The sequence below is a fragment of the Pomacea canaliculata genome, linkage group LG13 (genome assembly GCF_003073045.1).
Source record: "Pomacea canaliculata isolate SZHN2017 linkage group LG13, ASM307304v1, whole genome shotgun sequence".
NCBI classification, from domain to species: domain Eukaryota; kingdom Metazoa; phylum Mollusca; class Gastropoda; order Architaenioglossa; family Ampullariidae; genus Pomacea; species Pomacea canaliculata.
Genome location: NC_037602.1, coordinates 12,719,238 through 12,745,110, shown reverse-complemented (window position 1 = coordinate 12,745,110; position 25,873 = coordinate 12,719,238). Strand labels below are relative to the sequence as shown.

At 42.6% G+C, this 25,873-nt stretch overlaps 1 protein-coding gene across 1 annotated transcript; it reads left to right on the top strand.

The window, feature by feature from the left end:
• Window positions 1–3,693: 3,693 nt before the first annotated feature.
• LOC112554647 (ganglioside GM2 activator-like) lies at window positions 3,694–8,284 on the top strand. The gene is made up of 4 exons (XM_025222576.1): window positions 3,694–3,964; window positions 5,142–5,352; window positions 5,894–6,068; window positions 7,761–8,284. The coding sequence occupies exons 1-4, from the start codon at window positions 3,709–3,711 to the stop codon at window positions 7,926–7,928; spliced, it is 810 nt and encodes a 269-aa protein (XP_025078361.1). The 5' UTR covers window positions 3,694–3,708; the 3' UTR covers window positions 7,929–8,284.
• The last annotated feature ends 17,589 nt before the right edge of the window (window positions 8,285–25,873 follow it).

Genomic DNA, 25,873 nt, shown 5'->3' with positions numbered 1-25,873 from the left:
GTAGGGTGGGGAACACTCGGCAAGCCAGGCCCACAGACTTGAGGGCGGTGTGCGGTGCCCACACAAAGCGGGGCAAATGCGAGACATCATGGCCATCGGATCAGCCCCAGCGCCCGACACTTCCGACACCGAGAGGCTTCCGCCAGACTCAGTAATCCTGGATTCTCACCTCCGCGTTTCTCCTCCCCCAGTTCAAACGACCTACCCCATTTTATTTATTTTTTAAAAACTTTTTTTCATCGACGTTGCAAGTTGGGAGGAGGTAATCAGCAGTACAGGGGGTGGGGGATAACTGATTTGTCAACAGATTACATTGGGGTTAAGAGAACCTCTCAGGCGACTTAATTGTGACGAGTAAGCCTAGCTCGGTGGGTAAAGGCCTTCAGCAGGGACAGACATAGTCTGCCAGATTTCGTTCACTCTTTACTTATTTTTTTAAAGCACTATCACTACGTTAACTATAGTTTTTGTTGTTTTTTTTGTTTTTTTAAAGGAGTGGAGTATGAAGCTTTATTCCCGGGATATACTGTGTGGTGTGTCTGTTCCTTGTGGTTGGCCTAGTGAGGCGCAGCTTTTTTTAAAAAAAAAGTTATTGAATAAAGCTCGGAATTGTACACGGATACGTATATGTGGTGAAGCCAATGGGAAAGCAGGAACCACTGTGTCACGATTTTGACCTCTTTCTGTGCATGGGGATGTTTGTCGGCGGGATATCTGGAGAATAGAAGGGGCATGTTTCAGCTTTGGGTATTAGCATTTTGCACCGAGCTTAACTAAGCCATCAGAAAAAAATGTGCACCCTGCTAGTCCTTTGAAAAATGCTGTTCAGTCACAATAAATAGTTAACATGGGGTGCATAAATAAACTCTTGGTGAAAAGGTGATTCTGATAGGTGATGATATAACGTGAAGACTGCTGAGTTAGACATCTCACTTTTTGCGGAGCCAGCTTTACGTGAGGGCGATGCTCACCTCCTCTCCCTCGCTGACTTATTTTTCCCCAACCCCCAACCCATTCCCGCCAGCTGGGTCGATTGGGGGAAGTGAGTTGTGCTACACGGGTATCGAACCTGTACGCCTCTCAGTTCAGAAATCAGTTCTCTAACCACGATTGCTATCCCCCATCCCACCCTTTCTCCAAAGAAGGTTGGGAGAGGTAAGGTAGAGAGAGAGAGGAGCACCGCCCTCGCATAAAGATGCCCCTGAGAAAAGTGAATTCGCCAATACCTGAAAAAGGTCATTGGACGACCTTTACCCATTGTTACGTAGGATGTGGCATTATTTGAAACAGATTTTGTAGTATTTAATATCGGAAGGGTACTTGCAATACCCTATGACACTTCTGAATAACAAATTTAGTGGTTTGCATGTCACATATGCCATGTACCAACAAATTCTGTGTGTGTGTGTGTGTGAGAGAGATGTGATTGGAATGAGGTACACCAGTATAAAGAGAATCATCTTCAATATACATGTATAGTCCATTTTCAGGATGCAGAAGAAAAAATTCCTGCAAGCCTGATATGTTAGTTTCTTTTCCATTTCTCTCGCCATATTTTGAAGTCAGAAGCGACAGACGAATACATCATTTCGAGAGGGAGAGAATGTAGCCCTCTCTTCCCTTGTAAAGAGTCGATCGTGTTTCCGTTGCTTCATCAGAGAAGGAAGTTGTCTTCCCTGAGTGGAAGACGCATGACGGAAGAGGAGCTCTCCTACAGAGAAGAGACATGAGAAGCATCGTGTTACTATTTTTGGCTGTCTTTATACACCGGGCACGAACCACAACGGACTGCTGTATGCATCAGAGGTAAGCCGTAGGAATGGCCTGTGTCCGAGATGAGCGCATTCCCGTTAATTTGCACGTGAACTTTCCAGTGACGTTAAACGCCGAGGGCTGAACTTTGAAAAGCACTCTTGAGTAAAGCATAGTGCAAGAGACTTTCTCAAACTATGGGTGAATACCATTCGACATACTCACCCTCAAATATCTCCGTGGACAGAAAAAGGTGGAGACCGTGACGTCACTTGTGTACAAGATACGACTAATTAACAATTGTTCACAACTTATCCATATAGTGTCTATGTACAAGCTTGGCGTCATTACTGTTGACCGATTTCTGTGCAGGTCTTGCAAACAGGTGCCTGTAACCAACATGTGCCTTGTGCAGAAAACGATGAACGTGCACGAAAACGAGATGCGAATCCAGGACAGCTGATTCTTGTACTTGCTTAAATCAGCTCCACTGGGCCGTCCTGACATCTTCGAGCTCAGAGAAAGAGAGGGGATGGGGGTTTGAAGGTTCCTTCGTATTCTTTCCCAGAGTCAAAAGGCAAATAACAAATCATCATCATCATCATCATCATCAGCAGCAGCAGCAGCAGCAGCAGCAGCAGCAGCAGCAACAACAACAACAACAACAACAACAACAACAACAACAACAACAACAACAACATTTAATGACTTATTTAATGAAAATGAGGATGTAATCATGATCAAGCATGTCTGAAAGTTGAGTCTTTCGTTGGCTCTAACTTTTATAAGATCTGCTCGTTTTCATTATAAACACCTACATCCCAAAATACAGCAAAGAACCCAAGATGGGGAGTCCTGCCAATTCCCATGGCTTAAAATGTGGACGACAATTTTTTTGGTGGAAAAAAATGAGCTCTAAAGCCGTCATCTTTTGAGCAATTACCGAGAACTTATCGCTGGCTTGGCTAGGGTAATGTGCGGCAGTCTTCCAGCAGACGACTTTTCTTCTCGATTATGTTGCTGCCACGTGCTGCCCGTCGCACCCATTCATCATGAACGGCGGTCATATCGGGGTGGGTAGGGGCGGTGATGGTCGGGTGGGAGAGGCCTTTTTTGCCAAGTTTAAGCAGCCGCGTGTCTCTCGTGATGAGGCGGCGGTGATGGTGGTGTGTGCGTGTGTGTGGGGTGGGCCCAGTGGCGGGTGGCTGGGTGAGAGAGTGGCTGGTTTGTAGGAAGAAGGAAACCAGGGGTTTGTTTGCTTCTGCTGCGGGCGAGAGCAGTCCGTGTGTCACAAGACACCGACGACTGTCCCTCGCGGTCAGACAAGACAAGACCAGGTTTGTTGACTGCTCTGGGATGATGCTGGTGACCAGGTGTTCCGGAACCGTGAAGACAAATTAGTATTTATTCACAGTAGTACATCATTTATGACGCACAGTAGTGTATATGAACACGTTTGCCAGTGAACTGTTATTCAGAATTATGCATACATAAAGACTTTGCTTTATCTTGTAGTATAAGGACTCAGCTCCAACGAGTATGAATTCCATAAAGTTTACTGAAAAAGACAAAGACACGAGTCGTCAAGAACATGTTCTTACATATTTTTCTTATGTCTAAGTGATCAGTCCAGTGGGCATTTTCACACTTCAAATCTAAGGAAAAATAAAGAAAAGATAATTTTCCTGAGATTATTCTAAATAGGAACAGAACAGGACAAATAAGGCTCCCTCTCTTCACGATAGAATTAAAATGTCAGGTTTGAAGTGTATCTTTGAGACTGAGGGCTATATATGTATATGCAGTGCGCGTGTTGCTGCACCAGAATGTCTGTCCTCGTGAAATGCGAAATGCATAAAAGGTCAAAAGACCAATTTCACTTTTTGCACCTAGCTTTGATGTGAATGGTCAAAGTCTAGACACAGTGTTCTCAAACTTTGCTATCACTGCCGCCATATGCTTGTTCCCAGCTTTGTCATGATAGGCCCCTTCCACGCGAGACACAAATCCCTTCATAATACCAGAAATCATTGCGACTTGGGCAAACCTGCTTTAAGTCAGCGGAAAGCCCAGCTTTGTCATGCAAGCCCAGAGAAGCCAGAGAAAATGAAGATGAATGTTGGTCTGTTTTTAATGATTATAGGCATCCACAGTGTCGTCGTTGAAGCTCAGACGTCTGCTCTGTTATCAAGTTTTGACTGGGAGGACTGCGGTGAGTGTGGCTGAGGAAGCCTTCTGTCTTCTAGTGGTCTCATCCGGGTAATCACGTAGTGCGGTCTTATCCGCGTAATCACGTAGCACAGTCTCATTGCAGTAATCACGTGGTTTAACGTGCTGTGTATATGTCCTATGTGGTCCATCAAGTTGTCACGTCGTTCAGTGCTGTTGTGCATCTTATAACAGTGTGGTCCAGTTATAAAAAAATACAGTGTAATCTTCAAACGACTGTCATATAAGTATCAGGAATATAGTGTAATCTTCAAGCGGTGTCACCCAGGTATCAGGTAATACTGTGCGATGTGTACAATTAGTCGAATTATTCAGTGATTACAGAATAGTTTGTCCATCTGAATGATTTTTATATGGCACTCGACAAGTAGGATTAACAATGATATAACCAGAATTATTAGAAGAGCATTGATTGCGGCTGTACTACAGGCGATGAGGTTTATCCCAAACGTGATTATTACTAGTGGAACAGTCGTGGTTTCTATTAAAGTAGCAGTGTTTTCATTACGTTCCTTCGAGGCTGTTGGAGTAGAGGTGCGGTAACAATGTTTAGTAGACAAAATGAGTGATATTCGAGATGGTGGTAGGTGAATGAACAGGTGAAAGATTGACACTACAGTTATATTTGTTTGATATTTTTTAACGAAAACCGTCTCGCACCAGTGGAGTTGCTTTGTTGCCAGTGATGGCCTCTGAGACAAGCGACTTGAGGTGCATTGATATTCAGAGCAGTTGTGTCTTCATTTCGCTCTGTGAGCCTCTCTCACACACTCCGTCACCTTTTTGTCTCCTCGCCCTTGCCTACCCACAATTTCTCCCTCCACTGACTTATTTCTTGTCTGCAATACATTTAATCTTGTTAGTTGATGATTCGCTGTTACTTTCTTAAACTATTTTCTCCATTGCTGCAAGTTGGATTTTTTTTCACATCCTTTGTTATGGTTCAAAAAAAAAAAGTGCCATTCAGTTCTGTCTTTCTCTCTCTGTGACTGCCATGTAAACATTTGCCAAACATCGTCACGTATTTGATGTGGCCTTACTATGTTTGTCCGATCATGAGCTCATTTCACAGTGTTGACATATATACCATCGCAGTGACCTCGACCGTCTGGGTTCTAATCCATTGCTTGATTTACCTCTTGACGTCTTTTGGAGGACAGACACAACTGGAACTGCCGTGATAACGGTCAACAAGCTGAATGTGACGTCACCTTTGCCCATTCCGGGGCAGGTCGAGATCTCGATGGAAGCCAACATCACTAGTGACATTCCATGCGATGCAGTGCTTAAGTTCAATATCTCTGCCACCACGGGTGTCGGAAATCCAGGCGCCCACCTGACCATACCATGCGTTGAAGGTCAGGGGTCATGGTAAGTGCAGAATGATTTCCACAGAGTGAATATGGAGCAGGAGCAGGGGCCCATGGTGAGGTGGGCGTAGGTTCAAACACAATGTGCTTCACTTGCAGAAATGAGTACAGTTAAAGTCATTGTAAAGTATCATCAAATGTTAAAGTAGCCAAAATTATGAGGTCTCACATTAAGCTTATTCTATAAAGCTACTCCATAAGCTTTTTGTTATTGTTTTGCTTTTTGTTTTCTTCGAAACCAGTCACTCGATTAATCTTTGTTAGAAAGTTGATGTTTTCAACCTTCATTTTGAGAAATTGCCACTGACGGTAGATTGGGGGGGGGTGGGGTGGGGGGTGGGGGGAGATGGGGGAAATAGTAGCAAACGAAGCAACACACCGCAAGGGATGAAGAAAAACCTTTGGACACCCAGTTTGCTGCGACTGTGGATTTCTCAAAGAAGTTTCGCATGCCCTTTAAAAAGTGTTTTTGGCTTTTTCATGCAAAAACCGTCTCCCTATCAGCGTAGTGATGTGTGTGACCCTCGTGTGGTTGTGTCCAGCGCCTACTTGCTGTCGGACATGCTCAGTGCCACCTCATCTGTCACGCAACAGCTCATCCGTGTCCTGATGCCGGCCAGCAAGTGTCCACTAAAGGCAGGTGTGGTGACGGTTCCTCCTGTCAACATCACCATCCCAGACATGCACACCAGTATTCTGGATGCTTTGATCAACACCGTGAGTTTCTTTTGTCTCCTCTTTTGTATTTCGCCCACTGGAAGGGTTGGGGTTGGGACAGAGGCTGCTCTGTGGGATGTTTGTTGTAAGTATAGCTCTTTGATCGGGAGTTAGACCTACCGGTTATACTAACCAGACAAAAAGGGGCATAAAGATAACACAAGCAAGCAGATTTGTTTTTCTGTCCGTCTAAAAACTTTTTAGCGATTACAACCTTCATTTTCAGAGGAGTTTCAGGAAGATCCACAGAAATCTTTACACATCCGCATTCAAATAGACGAGTAAAAATACAGACTAAACGTTTAATATTTCTTGAACAGTTTTTCTCTCTCTCTCTCACACACACAATGTGGTCTGTGCACCAGTAATGATAGCATTGGGAAGGTTCACACCTCGGCAATGAAAATATTTTTAGGAGTCTCAGCAAGGACACCTAATTCACTGACATATGTGGAATGTGGTATATTCCCTTTGTCTGTCAATGCATCAGTGCAGTGTGTTGGATACTGGCTCCGTCTGCTAAGAATGCCACAAACTAGACTCCAGAAGAAAGCCTATTTAATGTTGACACTACTACATAACAAAACAAGACAACATGGCTACACTTTATTATGATATTTTTGTATAAATACGGTTTTTGCATGGTGTGGGAAGGTCAAGGAACTGGAGATGATAAACTGTTTTTACAAATCCTGAAACAGAGACTGATAGACTGCCATCACCAGCAGTGGCATGATGCTATTCAAAGCAGTTCAACGATATTTCTCAACAATACATTTAAGAGTCAAGACACATATTGTTTTAAACAACTACCTTGTCTGGTTGAAACACAGAGGCATAAGCGATAGTTTCATAAAAATTAGAATGGGTATTAGTGTACTCAAATGCCCTCAGCGGCATTATTGCTTAACTCAGAATCTTTGAGCTGCCCCTTCTGCCCTGACACAGTGGAAACTGAACAGCACTTGTATGCCCTGAATAGATGGACCTTAGTAAACTGTTCATCCCTCAAAAATACTCTAAGCACCCTTTCTTTTCCATTTCGCACTCTTGATGTTAGAATGTTAGATAATAGAATTCCAATTTGCCTCTTTTGTTTACAATGCATTGGAGATGAGAAAGGTTGTGAATAAATTAAAGTCCATTACATTCAGGAAGGTCATAAAGTATAATGTATATGTTACACATGATAGTTGTTACCTCCCTTCTCCAAGTTTTGTTTTGATAGCTAAAGGATGTGAGGAGGTTTTCTCCTTTATGATGTAATGATTCTCCATATATGGTGTTGATAGGATATTGTTTTAGACTTGTTTTTACGGCAGGACTGTTGAACAAACTTCAGTGTCATGAGTGATTGTGAGTCACAGTTTGAAGACAGACTCGGAAGATAAAATATCGTCGATTGGGAAGAACTAGTCAAACTATTTAAAATTATAACATATTTAGAAATGTATCAGACAGAACACTGTAAATACATTTTCATGCAAGTTTGTCGCAACACTTTCTATGCAGTTTTGTATACGGCCATTTTATTCCAGGTTTAGTTGACTTTTCAGCTTCAAGTTAACACCTTTTCCTTCAAATTTGAATAACATAATTGAATTACATAAGCTACCATTGATAAACCGAGCTGGTATTGATCCTTCGTATTATGTTTACCTTTCTGAGATTAAATTTGGTGCTTGTCCGCAGAACAACTATTTTGTCATCGCTCAGCTGAACTCTCCCGATGGCCAAAGTGTTCTTGGATGCCTCAATCTTACGATGCCCGTGAAGAAGCTGTGCTTAGGGTGGCTGTGTCCTCACGACTTGGACTACGTCATTCAGTTCTGGAATCCGACTACGACCAGGCGACCATGATTAATGAAGGAAAAGACAAAAAAACAGATTTTCATGAAAGACGAAACAAGCTTCTGCAAATTTTTCTAAAATATGATTCCAACGACACTGACTGGCTTACAGTAAAATACAAGACAATAAATCTTACTGACAATTCGTTGATGAGCTGCAAGGTTCACATTCTAGTGGCACCTTTACTTGTAACATCAAAACAGTTTAAAGGGTGCGAGCTTAGAAGTTGTTAGTTTTATCTTTATTCTTGCCGGAAGTAAGCTTCTCGTTCTTCACATTGTATAGAAAACAGGACAGAAATAATTCCACGATTTTCATTTCAGTTACTGCAGGATGCCAATATAGCGCATTGATATCCAGTTTCACTGTGGTGTGAGAGTTCCTTGTTCTTCAGATTCCTACCTATGTCCTACTAGTCTGACTATTGTGAAAATGTATGCTACCATTATCGCAATGCATGCAGGCATTGTGACACTCGGGGATCAGTACTGACTTCTTTCCATCAGCCGTGATCACCCCAACCTCCGCTCCACCTCCCGAACCAGAAACTCACAGAAATATCACAGAAAGAAATTTCGCTCCAGACCTTTTTAATGTCGCAAACACCGATATATCAGGGGATTTCTCTATCCCATAATTAGATTACATCATAAACATGCCAACTAAAAAGTTGGAGAAGAAACCGAAGAAAGAATCAAGGCACCATAGAGCTGTGCCAGCATCTTACTCACTCGTTTTTCATTTCACAAAGCATACTCTTTTTTTTCTTACATTTCTGTCCACCAGAGGGGATTAGGTAATCTTAAAGCTGTCTTTTAGTAAGAAAGTAAAAATACTAGGTTTAAAAATGTTTTGCGCATTATAAAAAGTCCGTGGAAGCGCTGGTCCATCTTTGCCGACAATTTAAACTGTAGAAATGAAAACCCTTCTTCAGGAGAAGACGATCGTGGGCTTTGCTTCGGGAGAGAGGACACGAGCTGGTGAAATCACGCATGCGCTCCACCTCGTCACTGAGAGGTTTCAAACTGTCGTCTGCATAACTTAGAGGAAACCTGCTGATGGCATTGTTTGAAATGGTGCTAGACCATCTTGTCACAGAACTAGAACCGACTCGCGGGCATGCATTTTTGTCTCCCGCTTTCTGTGTGTCTGTGCGTCTGTGTGTCTGTGCGTCTGTGCTGCTCAGAAGTGTTTGTGTCTGCAAGCAACGAATTGCCCAGCTCTTAACAATCGGTGAACTAAGAACTAAGAACACACATTTGTGCGAAAGTACCCAGTGTACAGAGATTTGATGATCGACATAATGAAGGCAATCACAACGACAGATTCCAGTAGTGGCTTAATGTGTTTGCACGCTTAATGATTAGCGAAAACACACCATTAATTGAATCAAGTTTTACTTCAGTTGGTGGCTTGGTAAATGTCGTACAAGGAAAAACTAAAAACAAGAATAGTCTGAATAAAAGTTACAAGGGATCGGATGAATAAGGCTAGTGCAGTGAGAGCGACGCACAGACAACCATTTCCCTCCTGCCACCGACTGCAGCTGCCTTCGTGTGAAATTACAACCGGCTCACGAATACATTTGAGGTCTTTGATGTGACATCCTGGCACCCAGCTCACGATTATATTTCGAGTCTGAAGGCTTTCTTCTGATTTCTATGCTCTTGTTTTTGAACTAGAGACATTGACCACTGAAACTATTTCCGTATCCCAGGTAACATAGAAAACACACGAAACTGATTTTTTAAATTATTGCTTTATGTTTAAAAATGCTCTTGAATGTTTATAGCCTTGGTGGAAATGAGAAACACATATTTCAAGAGAAGAATCTGGTTTAAAAAATGAGAGAAAAAGCTTAACTTCAAAGAAAACTACATCAAAAGACTATGATTTCTAATAGCGAATAGAGGAAGGCTTACCTGGTAATTTACACCTTCTCCACGCTAGCAGAGTTATGGAAAACCTCTAGCCAGATCCAAGTAAGACAGAATGCATGCTTCATATTTTTGTTTTGTTTTGTTAGAAATGGAGAAAATCCCAAGATGTGCCAAGAAGAAAAAAAAAAACTAAGAAAAATTGAAAAACGAATAAAGGAGAAGACAAAACAAACCCGTACATACACAAATACATACAGACACATACAGAAAGACATGAACACACATTCACAAACACACAGACATACACATATGGAATACACATACACACAAAGAACGCGCATACAAACACACAAACACACGAAGGGACGCACAAACAAAACACAAGACATTGGGCAGCAATGATCTCAGCATGTGTCCGATGGTCCTTGGCCCATTGACGGCCCTTGTTTGTTACAGGGGACAGTCAGGGTCCAGCCAGGACATCCACTGATAAGAGATTCTCCTCACTGATGTCTGTGGCTTGCCTTGTCAGAGGACATATTTGGTTTGCCAGACAAGCTGCTCACGTTAGCGGAGATAAACCAGGGTCAGGGCAAAACAACACCGGAAATAGGTCAGACGCTGATCAAAGGATATAATCCAGGGAGAAGGGAGGGAATATCTCAGTCATTGGGAGGTGGATTTGGGTGGGGGAGAGCATGGTCAGATCCTTTCACCTATCTGGAGGCGTTTCACGTCGTTGTCTGTCTGACCAGCTACATCGAAATTCGACTTCCTCCGCGGCCACAACGGCGGGATCATCCGGGTCACCGTGACACGCCAGGGGAGGCACCCTGACACCTCAGTGGGTGGCACCCTGACACCGGACTGAACATTATTCTGACACTCAAGTGAATCATGCATGGACACAAGTTGGCTAGTCGAGCAAGACCCTAAAGATCCAACTAAAGATAGTAAATACTGCTAAACAGTATCGTATCTTTGACAGAACTCTTCATACCTCAACCAAAAATGTCTCAGACCCATTTGCATTTTCCCTTTAGAGCCATTTGTCTTTTTAGGCACCTCTCTCTCACTCTTTCTTGACTCTCTTGACTCTCTTGACTCTGACTATCGAGGTACGTCACCAGGCACCGCAGACTACGTGCTTCTCACGTTGGCAGCACTCGGAGGGGCAGGTGGAGAGGTTGTGAAGCCACTCCGCTGCTCACATCATACAATGTCCATCAGAACACGAGCGAGGTGGGGGGGCCGGGAGCCGGATGGCGCTGAACACCTCTCTGCTCAGTGCTCATTAGTTTACCTTCAACAATATCAGCTCAGTTCTGGTGGGTGTCAGTAAAAAAAAACAACAAAAAAAAAAAAAAAAAAAAAACCAGAAACGTGACGACCAACTAGTCTTAATCATTTAGTTTGTTTCTAACATTCATTCAGGCCTTACCACACATGCGAGTTACTGAGGCTTACATTTAGTTATCAGCTTGTGTTCATTTTGACTGCTGTGAAAGTGGCGCTGAACGTTGATGGAAGCAGGAGGTCAGTGAACACACAGCTGTAACATCAGCTGCTGTTTGCCACTCCTTTCACAAGTGCTGTTCGTCGTTCTGGCCGGTGGTAACTTTATTTACTTTATCCGTGACCTCATCAGTTCTGCCGTGGCTTCCTTCAGCTAGCAAAATAAATAACAATAAATCAGCAGAATAATCTGACTTTGGCATCTGACTCCCCCTCCCCCCCAAAAAAAACAACAACAAAAAACTGTTACAGTTTCGTCGCTTGGTGTTACAACCTCTAAGAAGTACTAGAAAAAAATTACAGTTGGCGGCAGACTGACGATGGGAAAGTTGAAATGACAATAAAATAGCGAGCGGGTTTTATGGATGAATAGGATCAATAGGCTGGTAGACAGCTGAGCAGATTGTGTGACTACTTGTGTGTGTGTGTGGGAGAGAGTAAAATAAAAGGAGAATAAAAAGAGGGGTGTGTTACTGCTATGCGAGTGAGTGAGAGTGTGTGCGTGTGTATTGTGCGAGAGAGAGAGTGAGAGAATGAAAAGAGAAGTATGTCGTAATTATATATATGCGCTCACGCGCTGGGTGTGTGGTATTTATATATATATGTGTACATGTTTGTGTCCGTGTTGGTGAGGAGGATGCGTACGTGCGCCTGAGCGAAATGGAAAGGAAAGAAACTTGTTATCACAGAGGCATAAAGGTGTGTAAATGTAATTTTTACGTTCATATATATATATATAAATAAATGTATAATATATGTGTGTATGTGCGCGTGCGTGTCACGTACACTTGATGGAGAACAAATAAAGTGAAAAAAGGATGTTTTCACAACAGACACTGAGTTCGATAAAACTCTTCATTCATGTCCGGAGCATGTCACTAATAAACTAATCGGCTATAGCAAAATCAGTCAGCGCATTAAAACATTCGACAACTGTATGAACAGTTCGTACCCGACCTTTAGCCGCTAACGTTTACAGCTTCGTAGACAAAAATCTTAAAAGGCAGTGAACAAAGCTTTTCATTAGAATTTGAAACTTTTGACAGAGCTTATTACGTGGGAGAAGAAATAATAAGGAAAATGTCTTCCTAAATTAAAATAAAATAACTCTGCTTCCTTATGTTCTCTTCGCTCTCTTTAACCCCCCTCAGCAAGAAGCGAGTCTCATTATAATATATAACTTGTGGTGTCACTTTCAGAACAGAACAAACAAAGAAAACAACGCCGAATGAAAGGATGAAAGTTATTTCAGGCAAGATAACTCTCTAGCTCTGGAATTAACCTTTTCAAGGCGCAGCACCGCATGGCCAAAGAAGAGAAAAAGAGAATAAGTAATGATTAGAATAAAGAGAAGAAGAAGAAAAAACACAAAACGACAACGTAAAAGTTAGTATTGTCACACAGGCTGCACCTGTTAGTAAATGTTAGTTGACACACTGTTAGTAAATGTTAGTATTGTCACACACTGTTATTGTCACACAGGCTGCACTGTTAGTAAATGTTAGTATTGTCACACAGGCTGCACCTGTTAGTAAATGTTAGTATTGTCACACAGGCTGCACTTGTTAGTAAATGTTAGTATTGTCACACAGGCTGCACTGTTAGTAAATGTTAGTATTGTCACACAGGCTGCACACTGTTAGTAAATGTTAGTATTGTCACACAGGCTGCACCTGTTAGTAAATGTTAGTATTGTCACACAGGCTGCACCACTGTTAGTAAATGTTAGTATTGTCACACAGGCTGCACCTGTTAGTAAATGTTAGTATTGTCACACAGGCTGCACCTGTTAGTAGTTGTTAGTATTGTCACACAGGCTGCACCTGTTAGTAGTTGTTAGTATTGTCACACAGGCGTTCTTGATTTATTCTCATCAAGCCTTACAGTCGGAGGTGACAGCTTCTGCATCAAACTGAATCACTGGCAGAGGGAGGGCCGGGTATGTTCAGTTTCCTCATATACACTAGGTTTGCTTTTCCTGACCCTCCAATAAACTTGTTGTTGCAGGCATGATGATTCTGTAACATAAACACCGGAATGAATTTTAGAAACTGCAAACTATAACTGGCTAAATCTCGGCGAAACAACTTCAAGTGTAACTGAATAACAAGCTATTTCATCAGTAGAGACACACGCCGAGGTATAGGGCCGAATGACAGCTAAGTTATATTCGTTTGCCTCTCCTGGCAATTTTATGAAGTGTGAATATTCAAAGAATGTCATTTCCCCGCGTCAGCGGCGACATGAACCCGGATGAGAGATCGTCGCCGGTCATTGATGGAGTCCACACCGCTGTCGTCTGCTTCCCTTTCACTCCCGCACTGAGTGCGACTGAAAAACGTTTTATACACACGTGCCCTGCACGAACTGAGATCACGTGTCTCAGATCATTCACTTTCTTTTGGTCTGGAAAATGCCTTCGACTTTTGGAAATAGTGTTCTTTGTATGCTGCTTATCTTGTGGAAATAGTCCTCATGAAATGTTGTTTGTCTTTCTCCCTGCTTGAACTTACGTTTGATGTCCTCCGCCATGGCACTGAAGGGGACTAGTGCGCTTTTGGGAGACGATTTGTATTAGTCGATACTGTGTTTATACCACCAAACATGGCAAGACATTACTGCACATTTCTTGAATAGGATGGAGATGCTCTACAAATAGAGCTAAATAGCTCAGTGGGATAAAATTTATTTCTCTTTTGTGCCTTGATCTGGCTTTATGTGACATTGCAAGTTTGTTTGTGTGTGTGTGCACGCGCGCGTTCATATGAGCGGGAAAGAAAACCACAAAGAGAACGAGAGAGGTGCAGATGTATTTCCAATAAAGCTAGCTACTAAGAGTGCTGACAAAAAAATCTGATGTAATTTACCAACTGTGTGGTTGTAAGAATGATATAAACTTTTAAAAAAATTACTTGTAACTTATAATTAGAATTTTTTTAAGGTTTTTAAAAATAAATGAGTTTGTCAGCGCCAGATACAAATAAGAAACGTTTCTGATGCAATCAAGCCGCCATAGAAGCAGAAGTCATTTTCAGACAGTAACAGAGATGTGTTTTCTCAACGGAAACCTGACATTAAACTCCAAGAATCGTTTGCAACGTCCGCTAAAACTTGAAGAGCGAAGAGAGCAAAACGTGGGGGAGCTGCATGTCAACCAGTCCGTATGCGCGCGCATTCTCCGAGAACGTCGTGAGAGTGACCTCCCCTGTGAAGTCCCAAAAGGAAACAAACGACTGGCGCTCACTGGAACGTGCCGCAGACACCGGTCTTGGAGTGAAAAGTCACGCAGAGCACTACGTCCGCGCGAGTTTGTTTGCAACACCCGAGATTTATTTGATCCGGTCTTGCAAAGTTCTTTTTACATTTTTTATCCCTACTCGTCCCTCCGAAAAGCTTTGTGCACCACGTAGTGCGGAGCTCAGCTTCCCTGCCTTGACACGGGGCTTAATTTCACGTGGTACAAGGATTCCTTGATCGTTGATTATTGTTGTTGTTGTTGTGTTGTTGTTGTTGTTAACAAACATCGTTATTTGACGTTGTCTCACCCAAAGGCCTGCAGTGAGAAACTAAGCATTTCGTCAATTCCAGCAAGGGAGCATAGAGAGCTGGGTAACTGTCGAGTGTAGTGGACCATGAAATGTTCCATGGCCTTAAAGTGTTTAGCTGTCATAAAGTATTCTGTGAACATAGAGCGTTTTTGTTTGAGGAAGTCAAAATGTAATCTAGATGTTACGGTATCCTGCTGATCGTGAAATCTCTCTGAGGTCAGGAAGTTAGCAATAATGGAAGAAATAACTTTCAATGTTGAGCTGTGAGATATCAGCGGGCATTGAATGACATGTCAGTGTGCACGAACTACAGAGCCGAAACCTAATCCCTCGGAAAGTCCCGGATTGAGAGACTGCGGTGTGATAGCATGGTTATTGTGTTTATCACGTTTCATGATGAAGATCCAAAAATGTTCATACGCTGCCTGTCGTGTACCTCGGGGAATGGGAATGTGAACTGGACAGAGATATAATCGCCGCTGCCCTCGGGCTGACTGCATTCTCAATGCCCCCGCCACCCGCGCCGACATGGACGAGTGCGCGAAACACACACTTAAGTGCTAACAAAGATACAATCTGACTCCGAGCCCCCAGCGTATGTTCCTCACTAATCAACTCATGTCAATTTTAGTGTAATAAAGAAAGTTATTATTAAATCGAGAAATTGGTATAAATGACAAATGCAATAACTTCAGAGATTCACAATCTCGTTAATGGTCTAGGGCTCCCGTTGTCAATTATTTTTGTAATCCAAGTAATGTGAGTCATGGTCTCATTACCTTAATTACCCCACACGACACACACTTGCCATTTAACTTAAGACACGAATGTCTCTTGCGACGCGGAGGACCTTCGATGTTCCCTGATGTACGGAATCCAATGATGTCCTCATAGCTGCCGCCCCACGAGCACCGAGGCACGAGACATGTCGATCCCTTGTGTCACCACGTGTCTCTCCCTTCACCTCTCGGTTGTAGCTGCTGTCGAGAGCTTAACCCTTGATGTACCAACACATCTACCAACCTCGAGCCTCTGCTGTTTGCGATTAAGCAGCTACTGGCATGATGAAGCGCTGAGCACTCTGTTACAGAGCGGGTCTGCACTTCTGAGCAAGGTCGTGCGGCAGTTAGTCACGATTCCAAGGCAGAGGATCTGATATTAGCCACCTTGATCAGTCTCTTCTACAACTTTTACCTCAAGAGCTCAGTGCAAGACAATGATTTCTCGATGGTCACGATGTTAAATCCTCATCGCCGTGTATTATCCTTTCTCACGATGGGCCAAGCATACTGTACACTCACTTCAAACCATTCTGCTACCTAGCTAGTCCAGTCTATGCCTTACTAGCACATGACGTACAAGTGGTCATTCTTACTTACCACTGTCCTCTGCAACCACTATGTCCACCCGTCCACCAACACGCAACAGGAGAAACAGACGAGACGAAGTCGAGCTTTCTATTCAGTTCCATTGTCCGGCTTGGCAGCAACAAAATCGGACATGATTGTCCCATGCTTAGTACACCGCAGTCTTACAATTAACAGACGCAAACGGCTAAGAAGCTCGAAGTTATTTTTCACACATTATTGTAGTTCGTGAATCATGCTAACTTAGTCTGCAACTCCACCTCTCTTGAACTTTCAGGATGATACAACTACTTCTCTGATGCTGCCACCAAGCAGCTTATGTCGGCCTTTGCATTGTCCAGGCTCGACTACCGAAACTCTCTGTGGGTCTCCATGACTACCTGCTCAGCAAGCTCCAGAGAGCTCAGAACAACGAAGCTGGCATTATACTGGGCAGTGTCGACCACAACTTCTGGGCGATCTGCACTGGTTGCACCCGCCCTAGTTGTTCTGAGCATGGACTGCAGGTGGACTGCTGTCTGTCTGCCGAGACCAACACTTAGCCTCTTGCGAAAGTTCTCCCCTGTTAGTCTCGGCGAAACAATAAACAATCATCATCGAAATAATCTGTTTTATTTTTACAATGATGTGCTGCAAGAATGTTAGCACTTGCACGAGAGATGTGTCTACAGCACTTTAAGCTTTAAAAAGAGTCTAGCGACTCTAGGTGCTTAACCGACCACTAATAAAACCTTTTATCCTAAAGACGACTAATGACTTTCTCAAGAAAGACTTAGCTAAGCTGCCCAGAAATGTTAATTTAACCTTGAGGTAAATGTTAGTATGTTGTAAAATAAACTGCACTACAGTACTGGAGCAAACAGTGCCTAGAACACTACACTCAAGTAACCAACATGAAACTGCCTTCTCTTCTTGCCTCCTTCGTCAAAAGAGTGATTTGACTGTAGGTAACTCCCTCAACGGAATTAACTAGTGATGTGACCTTTCTAGAAAGTCTTAGGTCACCAGTGCCAAGAAAACACTTTTAGCGAGGGTAGCCTCTTGAGACAGTCCACGTTCTTAGATTTTTATCGTCCCTTAGGAGAGCGGACTAAATGACCTCGCAAGTTTACGGTTTTAGTTTTGAGATTTGCGCAATTTTTTTCTCCACACGTCTGCACTTAGGGACTTGAAGATTTCCCACCAAGACCAAGACTCGCAGATTTCCCGGAGCTTAGTGGGTTAGCTCCTTAAGAAAAAGCGGTGGAAGAGTTGTGGCTGTAATCTGATGGTCAAGACAGAGTCTCGTCTCAAATGACTCCTTTCTTTGCTTTTCGCTCTTTCAGCCCTCGTGTGTTCGTGAGTAGACAGGTGTCTGTCTACCTTCTCGTTTTCTCTTAAGCCTTATTTAGAGGAAAGAGGATTTAGCTGGTCTCTCGCACCAGCGCTGAATCACGTGACTTCAGTCAGCTGTTCAATAGAAAAGCGTTAAGAAATGGAACCTTCCGAAGGTGTCTGGGAGGTCCTTATTAAAACACGATTTGCAAGCCAGTGGTGTAGAGGATAGGCCGAACAGAAGATGAAAGGCTGGAGGATGCCTATAGCCGGTATGGTGTTGTAATGGGTGGGAGGGAGGATGGCTGAGATGCCGTGTTATTTTTACGCCCTCGCACGCCTGTGAACAATCATGGAGTGTTGTCACATGCTTTCTTTACAGTCTGCGAGAGACGTGTTGTTATTGCGGTCTGAATTCTTGTTGTGGGAACAACGTCTACTCTTCATGGCAATCCCCCTCCAAAAACAAGCAAACAAACAAACAAAAGGAAACAAATAAAAACACCACAGTGCGTTGCACAAAAAGCCCACACTTTGTTGTTGTTGTGAAGTGTACTCTTGGTTCAGTAACCCATACCCGCCCATCAGTAACAGGGGCCGCAGATTTTGCTTTCACTGCTCCCTGCTTTTTCTCCTCCTTAGGCACAAAACATTTAAAGGGGGCGGTGACTACTGTGATGCGGTCTGCAGGCCATCCAAAAGAGATCCACTTTCATTTTGTTCAACATTTCAATTGGTAGCAGTATTCCTAGTGGGACTGACACAAACTGAAGTGCTTACCGTTGTACACAGCATCAATCAGAATTTATTGAAGTAGTAATGTATGAGGTATGCCTGGAAAAAAACACTGCTCAATATTTTGAAGACGTATTTGTTTAAAAAATCTTTTCATTGTCTCTTTTTCATCAATTTTGTCCCTCTCTTATTGTACTTTAACATTTTTTGATGTGTTTTGATTGCCGAACTCTTCCTGTATGCATTCATGTGTGCATGTGTGCGTGTGTGCGTGCGCGTAGTCTTTTCAATCTACATGTAGTTTTAAATTTCTCTTTGTAAATAGTGGTGAGCCTAGCTTAGGTTGGAGTAAGGCCTTCAGTAAGTCTAATCATTATTATTATTATTCTTTTTGTTGTTGAAAGAAAGGTCTGCTTTACTGAGGTTATGAAAGTGTACCGTATAAAACTGAGAAACTAGTTTGCCAGTACAATTTCTCTCAAGGCTTACTAATTTTTTTCTAAAATATTTTGCAGCCGAGAATATTAAAAAAGAGTAAAATTATATGATCTTTTTAGTTTAGTTTAGTCATTGTTACTCCTCGAGAAGCATAGGGCCGCATATGATCTTTTTAGCTATAATTAATATACACATGAAAAAAATGTAGCTTTGTCCACTCTATTCATACTTCAGATATTTCGATACAAGAAGAAACACTAAATTCACACCTTTAGGAAACTTTATTTAAATCTCTGTCGACGTTACCGACAACAAAACGCAAAACAATAATCAAATCCGCACTTTGAGGCCTTTCAAAAACTAATTAGAAAAACGAAGAAATAAATTAATAATAATAATGTGTTATTGATATAGCTTATAATCACGCTCAACAAGGAGTTTACTCTCAGCGCTTGAGACAAGCAGGAGACATAGACAGACTACGAAGGACGAAATAATAAACAACTTGCAGACAAGTAATAAAAGACAAACATAGAAGATGCAAAGAGGAATCAGGTAACAAACACTGAGGGCTGACAGTCTCGTGAATCTGCAGAGGAAGACAAGCAGGCTGACTAGTCAACAGACAAAAAAAAAAAAAAAGGACAGGAAGATTGATTAGCATTTTGTGGATTATTGTTAGGAGTGATACCCATGGAACAGATGTAAAAGCTTAAATGATTCGATGGTAAGTAGGTGGCGGATATGGAAGGGAAGACAGTTCCACTGTTTTGCAGCATAAAAATCCTGTGACCATCTGTTGTTGTTTTGGTGACAGGAAGAGTAAGGGGACGATCGTCAGGCGAGGAGCAGAGTTGTCTAGCTAGGATGTAAGGGAAGAGCAGTTCACAGAAATAATCAGGGCAGGTGCCAGCAAAGACATTAAAACACAACACGGACAGTTTGTACCGGATGCCAGAACGGATGGGAAGCCAGTGTAGAAAACAAAGGAGAGGGTGGCGTGGTCACGTGTCCTGCTCCAAGCACCAGACGTGCAGCACAGGTCTGTACTTTCTGGAGTTTGTGAAGAAGGTATCCGGGGCAAAAATAACATGGTATCATAGCAGATTAACTTTTTGTCTCTGTTTTTTTACGAGGGCACGTCTTCTTTTACAAGAATTGTGTTATGTTTTCTTTTTCCTTCATTTTTTTATCATACCTGAATGGCTGGATTTGCTTTCAGCACTCAAGTGGAAACCTAACTGCTTGCTCTTTATGTCCTGCCTGCATTCTTCCACAATACCACGATCGCCTTGTAATTATCATTCTTTTTTGCATGCTCGTATCTCGAGTTTCAACCGATTTTATTACTCTCGTGTCAAGCCGTTTAATGTGGCTTTCCCCTTTCTTTTGGAATTAAAAAACTTTGAATATTGTATTTTTAGCAACCCTTAATTTTCAGGAACCACACAATCTTTCTGGCTTTTCTTTTGCTTGCTCCTTTCATTTCACAATATATGTCACAAGGTCACGCGACTGAAGCAGATGGGCTTCAAAGAAGAGTGCTATGCATTTAGCCTCATAAAGGCGACTTTTTTGAGGGTCCTCCCACAAAGAACAGCCATGAACACTTTGAGCTCTAAAGGATATTACCATGTGCGAAATATTGAACAATATTGAATTAGTATGTACTGTCCCTTTAATACCTGTCCTTATCTTTAACCTGGATCTCAGCCGCTGACAAACTGTGGTGCCAAAGATTCTCTAAAGATTAGAATTAAAAAAAGTAAATCAGTTTTACAAGATAAGAGAAATTCTTGTCAAAATTGCCGCACCCAGAGTTTTAGATTATAGTTACTAGTATTCTACCCTTCTTTCTTTTCGTCTTTTTGTCTCTGCGTGTGTCTGCCTGCACGACTTAAAAACTGAGAAGGTCTGGATGCTTCAGTTTGAAACACTTTGAGTTTCTGTCGTTTCATTTCAAAAGAAATGTACCAGTAAATTTAACCTCTTGCTTACCTACTCCGTTCAACTATTTAACATTTCGGTGACATTTCACTATTGTTATTCCATGTTAGAAAGTGGTTAAAGTCAGGCATGCCGGCTTGATGACTATCATCAGTGTAGTAGTCTTCACCCTGATGGAGTCCTTCTCCAAGGGTTATCACGCAAAGCGTGTGGAGAGCTCGCCTTCACTATCTTGATCCCTCATCACAGACTCCTTCATTGCCGCTGGTGTCCACCAGATGGCAGCCATTGATCAAGTCCCGACCATCCCAATTTGCCGCCGCTTTGCCCCCTCCCCAGACTATGGTTGTAATCGGATGACCCACCAGTTGAAGTTGCCAACTTGCCGGTTGCGTTCCCTTATAAGCACAGTTATTGCCCTTGTGTCGCGTGCACTTTCTCGGGCGAATAAGTCCAGACTGCAGCCGAACTGTCTTAGCAGTAATGGGTTTTTACTAGCTGGGGGACCGTGACTGCTGGGAAAATTGGAAGCAATCTTTATTATTAAACACTAAAACAAGTTCGACAGGTGGACTTACAAACAAGCATGATAAGCTTCCTTATTCAATCAGGAACAAACGAGTAATGTTATAGCTTATGTTGACAGATAATTTACCACTCTTAAGCAAGGCAAATTTTTAGTGAATTTGTAAGCAATAACAGCAGTAGGCTAGGACTTCAAGGAAGGAGATTTCTAGGACGAGTGAAGATGGCGCACTCAAAGCTGTTCTTTCCGCTTATCATCTGGTTTTTCTCTGAGAACTCTTGAAGGATTGAGATGTGAACTTGGTGATGGTGGACTAATTGCATCTGTCCTCTGCAAGTCGTTCCAAGGACTGGTGGAGGAGGTGGGCGATGTTAACTTTCTTGAGGTTGCGTTTCAGCTGCGCCATGAAGCACGCTCGACATAGGTCTTCAGAAAAATCTTTGAGCATGCCAAGATGGACAATATTAGCTGATCAGAGCAACTGCTTGGTCAGCAGCATTGCTTCAGTGATTAGCCCTCTCAAGGACCTCGTCGTTGGAGGTGTGCAGTCCTGCCATCCGATGCCCAGTTTCGCTGAGAGAACCGCTCCATCTGCAGCACACGCTTCCGGTGTACAACCAAGGTCCCCGCTCCGTATAACAGTCTCGAAACACCGATGTTTCTGTCGACCTGGATCTTAGTGGGCCTGTACACCGGTTGATGTGGATGTCTTCAGATAAATCTTTCTTTGCTTCTCTTAGTTAAGGCTGAAGAAGATGGCGGAAGAGTTGGGGACGTGGACGTAGCCATGGTCGTCGCTATTGTCGATGGGGAAGGCCGCCAAGTGATTTGCGGCATTTTAGCTTTGAGATCGCCGACGATCTTTGAAATTTTACGAGGGTTGGCGGCACGTGCTGACCAAGTCCTGTTTCATCAAATTTGCGATAGTCTTTCTAGCACTTCAATAAGGATCCTTAAACGTACAGAGCACTGCCATCTACCAAATGGATGAGGCCTGAATATTCTTTCTTCTTTCCAGGAACCACACCAGTCAGACTTAAAGCTTTCTTTAGTGATAAAGAGGGCTGTTATTTCAAAGTTCTTCTTGGTACCCCAGAGCTTTATTACACAGTAACTCTGCGAGGCCACAGTTCTGCCCGCGTCTATGTGGTGGCAGAGTTGCAGGACATGCTCCAGGGTCTGTGGACCTGTCTGGCACTGGCAGTTTTGGTGTATGACAGCCCCAGGCAGTAGAGAGCGAAAACCTACCCGGAAGGCGTTAAAGACCAACCTAAACGGTTTGCGTTTTATTCAGATATCAGTAGCATTTTTAAAAATTTAGTCTCGAGTTTGTGAAGCCAAAGTGAGCCTTTGCTCTTGGTGCGTCTTTCTTGTCTCGGGTTTATTTTTGTTCTAAATAATTCTAGGCAATGTTGAATGTAGCAGACCTCATCTGGCATGATTCTCATGTGTATTACAATCTTTTCATATCTTAAAAATTATCTGGGTATAGTTCAGTGTTTAGAAAGATATCTCCAGGTGGTCGTTAACGTATCTGATTGTTGAAACATGTTTGTTATAGCCAGTCTCAGTTCAGCACAAAACTCGACATTCTGCTGTTGTCATTGCAGTTACCAACTCCCAGTCTTCCTGGCCAGATTTTATTGTCTTTACCAACTTGAGAATTAAAGTTGCTGAAGATTTAAGAGTTTACCCAAGGAGTACTTTCAAGTCACTGTACTTCTTCAGGGGTCAGCAGGGTGGGTGCAAGCTGGTAGGTGCGCAGTGAGACTTGCAGGAAACTAAAACGATCTGAGTGGTCCATTGGGAGGCTTTCCAGTTTTACTGACGATGGCAATAATACAGCCCACCCTGCAGTGTGTGCTCCTTGCTAGTCTTTGTAGACCGGTACAAGGTGTGTCCTGCAGCGTGCTCAGCCAGAGACCCTTTGTCTGGACTTCAATAAGCTGCTGCATTATGGATGTCTAGTCTGGCAAGTTTTCTGTGCTTTACTGAGGTCTGTTGACGTCGACAAGGTCCAGCATTCCAGAACACGATCTTCCAGCATGATCAAATCAGTTTCTTTCAATCTTGGTATCTGTATCATTGAGATGCCTGATGGCTGCGGCATTCTAACCAAGTTTTATTTGGATGATGATGATCATTATGATGATCGCCTTGAGTCCGATAAGGGGGTTTATAAATCCTCCTCCTCCTCCTCCTCCTCCTCCTCATCATCATCATCATCATCAATTTTATAAGGCGCACGATTCATGGAAAGAGCGATACGAAACAAGGCAACATTCACTTAAGACAGGACAGTAACAGCAAAAACCACGAAAGATCCACTCGGAAATAAAGCAACATCAGAAAATGAAAATAGCACCTATCAATAATCAAATTCAACAAACAAAATTCCACACAAACATTCCAACAACAAACCAATCACCATTCTCACATCAAGCTTTTTTTCTACACTTTCATATTATACCACGTGACAATACTTTTTTGTAAATAGTAATTACAGTGAGTAAAGACCACACACACAAATACAGAAAAACATTAATATTCAAAATACTAAAGGTGTCTCATTCGCTATAGATTATTTACGCACGTATTAAACCATCGAACACACAAACAAATAAGACAAAGAAATACTGCTTCTCGATATAAAACAGTAATTTTACCGTGTTTATCAGGAAAAGACTCAAACCGTAAAGTACCTTTTAGAAAGCTGAGTTTTAAGTTGATATTGTGAAAACTGGATGTGTATGGGTTTGTACAATGTACATTGAGTAGGTCCAGATATCCCAAACGAATACTTCCAGGGGCGGCAGTTATTAAGCGAGGGTAAGTCTTTGCCCTTGGGGCAACATGGGAAACTCAAGGACAAATGTCTTGTTTCCAAAATTTTAAATCGATGTCCACACCCTAAATATTTTGTTTTACCCCGGGAGCCGTAGTTGTAAGGCGGTAGCAAAGGTGTCCTGTGGTAAGGACGCACGAGGTAGCCCAGGCGTCTGCACTTCGCTTTATAACTTCGGAAACAAGACGGTTTTCCTTTCGTTCCCCATCTTGCCTTGGGGAAACAATTTACTCTCGCTTCATAACTGTGGCCCCAGAAGGCAGACAAGGAGAAATTCTACTTTTCAAGTAGGGATATATCGTAAGAACATTGTGTGCCTGCTGGTCTGGACTGGCGGATAAGAAAGACGGGAAAGTGTCACAGTGCAGGAATGCAAAAGACATGTTAGCCACTTTGTAGTCAATGCCAGAACTAATCGGAAATCAGCAAAGCTTCTTGAATAGTCCAGTAGAACTTACTTGACGAGACCCACACAGAACAACGTGTTTGAATTTTACGAACTCTGTTCCTCCTATCGTTAAGAAAATCTGCAAGAATTTCTTTGCAACAACATGAAGAAGAATGGGTGAAACTGCATGTTTGTACAAAACTGACAGACAAATGCCTCCACAGACAAATGAGAGTCGAGATAAACATCAAGTTTTCAGAACAAAATAATGCGATCTCCCAAGTCCAGAATATAAGACAAGTCGCTTGGTGCGGTCTGTGTTTCGTACTAATGAGTATGGTCGGAGGCTTTCGCCATTCGTCTTGAACTTGTGAATTATTATCCAGGACTGCACTTGCACATCACATTATACAACACCTCAGCCAGGCCATGAGCACCAGACAGAGAAGGAACATTAGACAGGCCGGGAACATCAGACAGAGCAGCAGAATCCCAGAAGTGAGAGTCCTGAGGACTGAAATGACCACTAAACCAGACTGAACTCATAGGCTGAAAGAAAACAGAGACATAGAAGAGGGAGCTATAATCAAGAAGATGAATGAGAAAGTGGTAAATGCCTGGTGTACATCAAGCTTCCTCAAGGCCATTTACTCTTTAAGATCTGTAATTTAAAAAATGGACGCTGGACCAGCTCTAGCTCACACCTAACTCAGCATGTTTATGATGAACTCTAAGAAGACAGTGAAAGTTTTCTATCAGATCACGGTACTTCCAAAGTTTAAATTTTCTAAATGTTGGCAGAAGACTTATAATACTTTGTTCAGTAGCCCCAGAAAGGTCTGACTCTTATTAACCTCTTTGACGTGTGTTGTTTAAATTCGAGTTCGACTTCCTCTGGCAGCAAAGTCTGTCGCTTGATTATTCTAAAAATGTTTGGCAAATCATAGTTACCGATCGAAGTCGATTTACTTCCAAAACTGTTCTCGTATGATCGTATGTCCCTAAAAATGTCCGAACGCCATACAAATACAGTCTTCCGCTAATTAACGCACAAGATGGCGCCCAGTTCATCCGGAGTGGGAGGAAAATGGTGAAATAGACACAGCGCATGCGTGAAATGCTGGGCAGAGTTGTCTACCACTCGACAGCCTACAGGCTTCTTTTTAAACTAGCTTTTTCTAGCCCAACTCTCTAGCTCCTAAGGGTGGAAATGACACTTCTGATTGTGAAGGAGAGTGGAAATTCGAAGCACGGCGATCAAATGTGTGTTCTTCTCTCGGTAAACCTCGTGCAACCTTAACAGTTTACCTTCACGTGGGGAAAAAAGGGGACTAAATGACAAGTGAATTAGAGAGACGGCGAAATAATTTGGTTTGGTGAAGAAAGATAGTGCCTTGGATCACGAATTTCATTTGAGACAGACAGCCAGACAGACAGTATACATCATCGTA

Excerpts from the sequence above, each read along its gene's own strand:
- LOC112554647 (XM_025222576.1), top strand. The coding sequence starts at position 3,709 with ATGCTTGTTCCCAGCTTTGTCATGATAGGCCCCTTCCACGCGAGACAC. Across the intron at positions 3,965-5,141 it reads TTTTGACTGGGAGGACTGCG|ACACAACTGGAACTGCCGTG; the intron begins GTGAGTGTGGCT and ends TTTGGAGGACAG. Across the intron at positions 5,353-5,893 it reads GTTGAAGGTCAGGGGTCATG|CGCCTACTTGCTGTCGGACA; the intron begins GTAAGTGCAGAA and ends GGTTGTGTCCAG.